The sequence below is a fragment of the Micropterus dolomieu genome, linkage group LG17, assembly GCF_021292245.1.
Source record: "Micropterus dolomieu isolate WLL.071019.BEF.003 ecotype Adirondacks linkage group LG17, ASM2129224v1, whole genome shotgun sequence".
In the NCBI taxonomy this organism is placed as follows: Eukaryota; Metazoa; Chordata; class Actinopteri; order Centrarchiformes; family Centrarchidae; genus Micropterus; species Micropterus dolomieu.
The window spans coordinates 15183569-15193782 of record NC_060166.1 but is presented as its reverse complement, the minus strand read 5'-3'; the positions used below and the strand labels follow the sequence as shown (position 1 = coordinate 15193782).

Below are 10214 nucleotides of genomic sequence, written 5' to 3'. Positions count from 1 at the left end.
TGCAAAATAGCAGGGTGTTCAAATACTTAGTTTCCTCACTGTGTGTGTGTGTGTGTGTGTGTATATATATATATATATATATATATATATATATATATATGCCAAACTGAACATGCAGGTCAAGTTAATGTTTGGATTTAAGAGTATTGGCTAGGATTCGCTACAGCTTACTGTTGTTGGCAAAAGTGTGAAATGTCATAAGATGTGCTAAAATCCTCCATTTTTAGTTGTCATTTTATCTCAAAATGCAGTAGCTGCTTTATGTGTTCACAGTTTTCAGTGCCTCTGTGATGTGTGAAAAAAATCAAGAAAACGTTCTGTTCTAAATGTGAAAAAGTAAGAAGTAATACACAGAAGGAGAAAAGATCGAGAGAAGGTTCAAAGTTATCTGTCCAGATAGCAACATCTCATTGTGTATCTTGAGCCCTTTCGGATGATATAAATATTTGTTTGCTTGCTTATTGTGAAATTAAGTATTTTATTGAAGTGTTTGCCTGCAGTAAGGCAGTCCAGAGGTGGGCCACTGCTCTGTTCATATCATAAAATCTATTATGATTTTATGAAATTAAACATTAACCTTTAGGGAAAAGAGAATAGGAGCAATTTTACACAGCAAATGCCTTTTTATATTGAATAAGTACAGGACAATTTGGCACTGTTTTTCTTTGTTAATATTTATTCCATCCCTTACTGTAAAGTCTAAGTGGTCCCTTGTTAAATCTTAACCAGAACTTACCAGAATGAAGTAGTCAAAGTTTTACCATGTCCTAAAAAAGATCACATCAGTGAAGTTGACTGAGCAAGTTGGAGTAAAACATGTATAATGTGAGTTGCTATCTTCCTCAGTGTGGCGGCTCACAGTCAACAGAATCTGATGACCGTGGCCAACCTGGGTGTGGTGTTTGGCCCCACATTAATGCGACCACAGGAGGAGACTGTCGCTGCCATCATGGATCTTAAGTTCCAGAATATTGTGGTGGAGATCCTCATTGAACAACATGAAAAGGTAACACTCAGGGGGGGGTTTGCCAGACGTGCATTGCAGTATCAACAGTACTATCACAAAGTAATACACTTGAAACTGAACACTCTGAAAGCTGGAGGTGTCTACTCATAACACTATATCTTCCAGTAGAAGTAATTAGTACCATTCTTTCTATTGTATTATGTTCTGTTTTCTCCCAAAATGTCTGTTTTTGATTGGTCAAAGTCTCTACTGCACTGACTGTATGATTCATTTTGTCAGAGATGTTGTGTATAATTGTGTTTCCACTTGCCATCCAGAACCATATTTACTAAAAGCTAAGCACCCTAGGCAACACAAGGTACAATCATAGCACCAGTGAAATCTGAATCAGGTGGCATGACATCAGTAAGCTGCACATAGCACCTTTGTGTTTACCAACCTGGGTGGCGTGTAATTACTTGATACTGAAGGATAATAAATGTGCAAGCGAAGCAAAAGATCTGATGTTTGTCCTGGTTTCTTGGTACTGCGCGTTTTCTTACTATTGTTTTGACGTTTTGTATTTGGCAGTTTCTGTTGGCAGAGGAGTGAACATGCTGTACTGTACTTGACACCAGGATTTCATTTGGGTAGAGTGAGAATGTCAATTAGGGTGGATGCGATGCTCCTCTCTTCTCCTCTGTAGGTCCTGTTTGTTAAGGATGTTTAAACTTCCACCTTGAAGTCTGTTTCCTTGAGAAATGTTTTAGCAATAAAAATGCATCATATTAAATAATGGGTACTTTGGTCTGTTTGGGTATATGCATATTGTATTTATTGCTTGCTCTACAAAATGATGAGCATAAATAAAGTTCTCAGTTAACGAGACATGTACTGACTTAAACCCTTGGGACAGCATACGCTTCACCCTCTTATTATTAATGTACAGAGGTGTTGGACAGCAGTTTAATATCAATAGTTGTTTTAATCTGGCCAATAGGGGGAGCCCTAAGTGCTTATACAGGATTAAACAAATGGGATTCAGTGCCTTTTCAGTAGGTTTATTATTCTGTAGATTGTCATATGTATTTGATTATATCTGGAAGGTCGTTTGCCTGCCTAAATACATTTATTTTGGTTGTTGTTGTTGTTTCATAACCTGTAGTTCATGTTGATCATGTAATCTCCCCAGAATGTCATTAATCAGTGTCAATCCTCAAAGGGGGATAATTGTCTGTGTCAAAGGAGAAAAAGGTTTGAGATTAGTTTTCTAATCTGTTTGGAACAGCACTGCACTCTGCATAGAATCAGATGAAACCAGGGGCTTTTAGTGACACCCTCCCCTCCCAGCTTCATTAAATGGAAGATGATGTGTGTTGTGAGTAATGGCTCCCCCCAAGCACGCAATCTAAAATGGGGTGTGAGCGAATACAGAGGCCTGGTGAAAACCAAGGGGGTATACAAATGTGCTAAAACAACACCAGCAGCACTGCTAGTCTCTGAGACTACTGAGAGGTATCCAACACCGTCCGGGTGATAAAGGATGTAGTGTTAGAATGCAGCAAGAGCATTTTGGAAAGTACAGCGTGTTAGAGCAGGGGAAAAGTTGAGCAGACAGACAGACAGGCATTAACTTCCCTCACAGCTTAGTCCCACTCCAGACTGTTGATACCCCCAGATACCAACAGTAGACTCTGTTTTACATTCACCTCCATCTGCGGAGGGAGGCGAGAGGGAGAGAGGGAGGCAGCAGAAACTCTCAGCCATATCAGATTTCTCACTTTTTCTATCTGCCTTTCTCCTACAAACTTTCTCTCTCATGCCCCCTCCTCTGTGTCTACCTCTCCTGTTCACACTCTCTCACTTTCTCTGCCACTTTCTCTATCTCGCCTCCCTTCCCTACCTCCCTCCTCTCCTGCCTCTCTGTGATCCTTTCTGAGGCTCTGCTGAGAGTTCCTCTCCTCTGCAGCCCCATTCTCTTTTAACTCTACATCTGAAGTTTATATGTAAACACGGCCCAGTGTAAACAGGCTGTGCCAGTTGGCCAGCCCCTATTTATTTTACTCTCCACTCTTTCAGAGATTGGGTCAATTTCTCTGAGGAGAAATGTCACCTTAACTCAGACCCACACATTTCTGGAGGAGATGTGATTGCGTTACGTGTGGAGCTGCTCTTGTTTATTTTGGCACAAACAAAATCTTCTCACATGCAGTTTTTAGGGTCCAGTCAATGAGCTGCTCTGCTTTCCCTGGGAGCACATGCTGTGGCTGCAAATGGCCTTTTCCATTCATCTACCACTTTATAAAGCCTTTCAAAACCTGTTTACTAAGTGAGGTCAGTTGAGGACATGCTGCTTCTGCTACTGTTCAAACAGCCTCTGAGCATCTGCACTGTGACTTTTGTCTTGGTAGAGACTTATTCACATTGTGTATTCAGATCTTTGCAGATGCTCCCGAGTCATGCCCTCTTTCACCTGCTGCCCCAGTATTCTCTGCTACCACAAGGCAGTCCAAGAAGCTGAATCGACAGAATCGGCCCCTGGCTGTCTACAATCCACAAGCCCTTGATATTCAGAATGGTAAGAGACATACACACATGCACCTGTGAATACATTAGAGGAACTGAGTATACATTATAACATCATACAGAATTAGAATAACTATACAAACCTCAGCAGTAGGATTTTTGTTCTCTAGAAACTAGATTGGTCCTCTCTTTTTAGATTTAAACCAACTTAGTGATCCGGACAGTATGCAACTAACATATTCATTCATTTGTGGAGCCCAACAGGTAAATTTTTTTTACATTTGTGACCAACAGGTAAATTTCTTGAAAAATTAATGTGCACAAATGAACAGAACATAAACGCTGTATTATCCTGTAATGTATGTATAAGAAATATTCAATAACAACGTTATCCGGTAATCAGCGTGCATTGTCTTTTTTTTGCTTCATTATTTTATCCTGAGATTGTGTTCCTGTTAGCTGATTCTTGTTGGGTTTTGTTTTGTTTCACCCTGATCACTTATCAGTGAGTGACATATCCACCCAACATATGCCATTTTCAGTCAGTATTTTCAGGAGCAGTTAGCATAACGTTTTTCATGAAGATGAAAGAAATGTGTGGATTTAAGAGTTATTTCTGAGTCAATTTAAAGAACCTATTTTTAATGGATGTAGCTAGGAAGCTGGAGAGTTATAAAGTTAGCTAGCTAGCTACAGTGTCAACCTAGTTTGTCTTGAACCGGGCAATAAATATATTCTCTTATCTCAGTCTAATATCAAAACAAAACTGTATACAACTTAATTGTATTAAGCTAAATTTAAATTTAATTTGTCCATTACTTGACTACTTTGAGTGTTTCTTTTGAATCATCTGTGTTGCCGTCTGCAAGTTGATACATTTTAGATCACAAAAAAGAAACCATTGTGCGCTAATTGTCAAAATACACTCCGGTGCCGCATATCAGTGAGCTAAGACTAAATAACAGAAATAGGGCTGAACGATGAATCGTTTTCTAATCGAAATTGCAATTTGAAAGAACGCAATTAGCTAATCGTGAAGATGGTGATTAAAATGTAGTGTATTTAATGAATTATACAGCGCATCTGACCCGTTTTAACCAGTCATGAAGTCACAAATTCATTCCGTTGTCATCCTTTTTTGACAGACCTGCTCACCAATCACAAGCGTCATGCGCCTCCTGTTATGGTCCTACTCACCAATCAGAGTGAGCACAGGGCGAGTACATTTTACAACAACAAACGAAACTAGAGGAAAACTTGGGATAATGGTCAAACAGACACAGGCAGCAGCTGTGCCCGGGGTTTTGTCTGGTGTCAACTCACACTGAAGTTTTTCAGCTGCGGAACGTTTCGCTTACATGTTGTTAACTTGTCATTTTGTGTCATCTCAAAAAGATTATACAGTTGAATCAACACTTCTCTAAAAAATTATAATCTTAATGAAGGTTGGACTGTTGTATTAGACTACATTACTGTAGTTTTAGCTAGGCGTACCTAATAAACTGGCAACTGCGTGTTTTACCGCTGATTCCTTGCTGGGCTCATGGTTAGTCTACAGATGACACACTGAACTCAGTCGCCTCCTCTCTGTAATACTCCGTGTTGGGATTTGCATTTGTGACTGTGCGTGCCCTTGTTTACTTTTAAATGCCTGAAATTTACTTCAGTTTCCTCTTGACACTTGCTGAAATGTGAGACAATGATAGACCTGTGCATCAGGTGAGCTGGTCACCTGACCTGGTGACCCAAACAGTCCAACTCCTTAAATGTCTAATCTGGAGCCACTCTAATCCCTTCCCCATCCACAATGCAAAGCAAATCTAAATCTGCTTACCAGATTGCCTCTCTTTACCTCCCTCACACTAGCTTTTACCATGGGATATTTTAATATCAGGGATGAAAGGCGTAATCCTTTTTTAACCTTTGTATCTCTTAAATCGTACCACGTAATAGTTTTAAAGTAAGTTTTCTCCACATACAGTGGGTAAAAGCAAATTTAAGCACGATGAAGTAAGAAAGAATAAACCGTGTTTATGTATGCGTGTGAGTCTTCTTGTGACACTGCTTGTGACTGATATACCTGCAGATGTGACAGCATATACCATGTGTAGGGAAGAGCATTAATCAGAGTGTGTCAGGAAGCCTTTTTACAGGTACAGTATAGGAAATGCAGGAGTGCAATGCAGGGAAATCATAGCTTTTAGTAGAGGATTTCAGATCAGTTGTATATTGTTAATCTACTTAAACCTGCAGTCCAGCAGAAAGAAGCTGTGAACTCAACATTGACATATCATCATCTTTTAAGTTAATATTGGGAACTTGTAGGCAAACAGTTGCTTATTTACACATCCGGCAGTTACAGAGCAATATAATCATTGTTGGACCTGTGTCGCGTGGTGAATGTAAGTCCAATAATCACTCTCTTTTACGTCTGTTTTTGGTCTCTACCAACACCTGAGGGAAGTACCTGGCTCTTGCGCTGCTCCATGCACTGTGTTAACCAGCTAGTCACTAACAGTTGCTATCTGCTACTTGGTGCTAAGCAGTAGTGTACAGTGGCCTATTAGACAATTTTAGCAGAAAATGGCTGCCTGCTACGGTTGAAAACCACTTTGAGAGTGAAACAAACCAGTGAAGTTAAAAGCCCAACAAGTAGCTGAAACTCACCATAAAGCTTCTTAAAACCAAGGGAAGTGGCATGATCATTTTCTGTATGTTCTTCACAATGAGCGACACCTGTGACTTTTCCAGAAAGAGCTACAAAGTCAATCAAAAGATTCTTAGAGTTAAATACAACCATTATGGCTGTCTCCCCCAAGTCTCCTGTTGTACCTGCAAGGGTGCGACCAATTACACCTTTATCATTCTTATTGGTTAATAATTCCCAACATAGCTCCACCCACATTCAGCATGAGTGAAGTCTAATTAATCATGACTGAGAACATCCGTGTGGGTGTGCAGGGTATCCCATTAAGGTAAAATAAAGATAAAATGTAATAAAGAAACTGTTACAACTCAATACATAAGACCAACAATTCTGTGGTTGCATGCATGGTCAATGTAGAATGTATTATTATTGTTCAAATATTTGGTAATAATTAGGCCCAGCACCAATTAAACATTAATTTAATATGGGCTTTTAGTTTTAGTGATTTGATACGTGTTTGCTAGGGGGGAATAAAAAGAAATGCTCTACCTTTAACTACCTACCTTTTTAGCACATTAACAGTTGTTTCTGTGCCTCTCCCATCTCTCCAAATGTTTACCTGACAGTAAAATTAAAATAAAATAGCTTGGATCTCCCTTGTGTTTCTGTAGGTTCCTGTCTGTGACTGCAGAAATGTATTATTATGAACAATGCAAACGTGGTTGTAAGTCTTGCCTGTTTTGACAGCAGTTTGATTTTTAAAGTCTCGTGTTGGTGCAGCATTGCCTTATGTATTGATAAATTATTCAGCTGTTTTATCAAGCAAGCTATCATCAGTAAACTGGAATAGGCTGAATATTTTACAGTAGAATAAAATTAATGAAAATCTGTGATTAAAACAAACGCTGTATTTTTTTATTTTTTCCCATCTAAGTGTCAGCAGTGGGCGATAGTTCCAGCCTAGCTACAGATGAGACATCAATGGGCAGCAATGAGTCTGTATCATCCCAGTCATCTTCAGCGTCGGCCTCAGAGACATCTACAGAGAGGAGCGACCATGCCCCACTTAACACCACGCTCTGTTCAGGCAGCAACTCCAAGTGAGTGGTTCACTATGCTTCACTCCCAAATCAATATGTGACTGTGCACCACTGAAAATGCAGGTAGTGAAGCAAGTAGATCCACAGTAAACAAAGTGATAAATGAGTCTACATGGTTTACATTCAAATGTGGATTGTAACTGTATGGATTGCTAAGATTGTAACTGAATGTTCTGATCACTATTTTGGCTTCCACAGTTAAAGTTGCTCAGATGCTATCTTGACGCTTCATGCTTAGACTTATTTCTCTGCATTAAGTCTAAATGATCATTAGTGTTTTATATGAGCTTGTTGTAATTAACTGGTCTCTGCTTCCAAAACACAGTCGTTATCTTCATAATCAGACTGAGTTGCCATCTCATTACTTCATTCATGACCAAATCGGAGATGTGGGCGGCAATTCATAGGTTTGGAACCAAGCTACACAGTTGTAACTTCAAGCAAGAGCACTTTCACTACGCAGGCTAACTACAAGTATAATGCAAAGCCATTTTATTTTTGTAGGGATCAATACATGTGGTTGCATTCTGGAGTAGCATTATTGCCATTATTTATCATTATTGTGATTATATAAGTAGTAATGTTAAGTATTTATTATTAAGTACTACTTAAGTATTATTAGTACTCTTATTAGTGTTATTAGGGGATGTTAGGGGTAAGAATTATAGAATGAAGTAGTGTTTATTATTTTGTAATTCATTTGTAACAAAGTGTTAAAATCTGTCAGGATTTTGCTGATCATCCTAAACTGCCAGTATCATATTGCAGCAGAATAAAATGATGACTAAATCCTTCCTATATTAACATGCAGCACACTCCAATAAGAGCCTGAAGATGGGCTGCGCTCAGATTGCAGGCCTAAGTGTCCCAAATCAGATTTTTTTGCTTATATGTGACTCAGATCAGATTATTTTTAGTGCTGGGCAACAAATAAAATTTTTAATTGCGATTAATTGCATGATTTCTTGCGAGTAATCACGATTAATAGCATTTTTACGCGCAAAATTGAATAATAAATTCGAAAGTAGTGTGTTGCGCACTTGTAATTTAAATGTACTGCTGTATACACAAAAGTGCAATACCATGTAGTTTGCAAACACTTTAAACAAATAATGTGCTTTTTACCAGCAGTATTCCCTTTACATAGCAGCAATAAAATATTACCTATAACCTAAACATTAATGTAATCAAATCAAATATTAAACCAAAGCTATTTGCCACTGCCAGGGCATTACCTTTTATCTAGCCTGTTAAAACAAGTTACCAACAGAGTCGAGTTTTCTTATTTATTTATTTTTCTGAACAGGTATTAGCCCGTGCCCCATGGTTTGACTGTATGTGTATTCAGAGCCAGTGAGCAACGGACTTTCAAAATAATAATAATTTTTTAAAAACTGTGTTAACGTTGGATAAAATAATTGTCGGCGTTAATTAATAAATGCGTTATAACCACTTAACGTGCCCAGCCCGAAGTTTTTATAACCGTGTCCACTGGCAAAGTCACATGGAATCTGACCTTTTTAAGTTTGGATTTGAGACACTTCGGCTACGTTCAGACTGCAAGCCAGTGTGACCCAAATTTTTTTTGCCCATATGTGACTCAGATCTGATCTTTCTATGACAGTGTGAACAGGCCAAGTCACATGGAATCTGATCTTTTCCAGTTTGGAATTGGGCCACTTCCATATGCAGTCCAAATCCGATTCATATCGGATCTTTTTAAATGCGATCTGAGTCTGGACACTCAGGTCGGAAATGATGCAACTTTGACGTCACTCTAGAGCAGCTGTTGTCACAGTTCTGCTGTAGACGGAGCCGCGGTGAACATAAAAGCTTCACAAAAATCCATTCTTAAACATGTGGCTCTCTTTCTTCTCTACCTTGCTTTCATCTGCTCACATCTTCCCTGTCTCACACCTGAAATCCACCTGACCGCGAGCTCTCTTCTGAGTTATGTGCATTGTATTTACCCGAGCGGACACAGTGGGGAGAGGGGGGGGAGTGAGTTGTAGGGCAGTTGTGAAAGAGAAAGTTGTGAACACTTGTCATAATTCGGGAGAAATGTGACCCGTAAGAGGACAATAAAAAACCGTGAGTCTCCCGTGAGCTAACCGGAGCAAACCGCTGTTGCTCCTTGTTTACTTCTGTAGCCTGCAACAGCGTGCTGCGTGTCAGATCTGGGGAAAAAAATTGGAATTGAGCATTAAGGCCTGCAGTCTGAACGTAGCCTTTCATATGAGGTCCAAATCAGATACAGATCGGAATTTTTTTGAAATGCTACTTAAGCCTGGACAGTCAGATTCATGCGACTCTGTTGTCACAATTCTGCACTTGTGGGAGCGGAGGTGAACGCCAACATGGAGGACAGCAGCAATGGAGATAGTCAGTGGACTCTTTTTCTCCTCAGCCTCGTTCTCATTGTCATTTGCTCACGAATTCTATTTCTTCCACCCTAAATCAACTTAAAAATAAAATTGTAGACGCTAACCTCTGAGGCCTCATTGTTTACTTCCATAAGACAGCGTGCTTCGTGAGACATATTATTTTTTTGCACATGCGGGTCACTTGCAGGCCGTGAATTCACACTGGAGTCTGCTATGGGCCACATTTAAAAAATAATCTGAACAGTCGGTCAAAAGATTCGGATGTAGTCGGAATTAAGCAGTAAGGCCTGCAGTGTGAATGTAGCTATAATGGCTCAATCTTACGCTGCCTGCACCAACCAAGGACTAAACTCTCCACCATGGGAGACAGGGCCTTCCAGGCAGTCGCCCCACGGCTCTGGAATGCCCTCCCAGAGCCCCTAAGGGCCCCACAAACTCTGGAGGTTTTTAAGAAGGGCCTAAAGACTTTTTTATTTCAAAAGGCCTTTTAACAGTCATGGTTTTAAATTTTTTGTTACGGTGTTTTATTGCGATTGTTAATTTCTGGAACTGTTTTTAACCCCTTGTTGTTGTAGCACTTTGAGATTTCCCTGAAATGTAAAGTGCATTAT

At 39.6% G+C, this 10214-nt stretch overlaps 2 protein-coding genes across 4 annotated transcripts in view; one reads left to right on the top strand and one right to left on the bottom strand.

The window, feature by feature from the left end:
• Window positions 1-10214, bottom strand: part of LOC123985457 (clathrin heavy chain 1-like) — a 179953-nt gene that overhangs the window by 22393 nt on the left and 147346 nt on the right. The window lies entirely within an intron of this gene.
• The window catches only part of LOC123985462 (rho GTPase-activating protein 10-like), a gene marked incomplete at its 5' end in the record, with an annotated part of 20151 nt that continues 10783 nt past the window's right edge, over window positions 847-10214 (top strand). For both annotated transcript variants that reach the window (XM_046072991.1, XM_046072990.1), the window contains 3 exon segments: window positions 847-1006; window positions 3383-3524; window positions 7054-7219. In XM_046072991.1, coding sequence (XP_045928947.1) covers window positions 847-1006; window positions 3383-3524; window positions 7054-7219 — 468 coding nt within the window.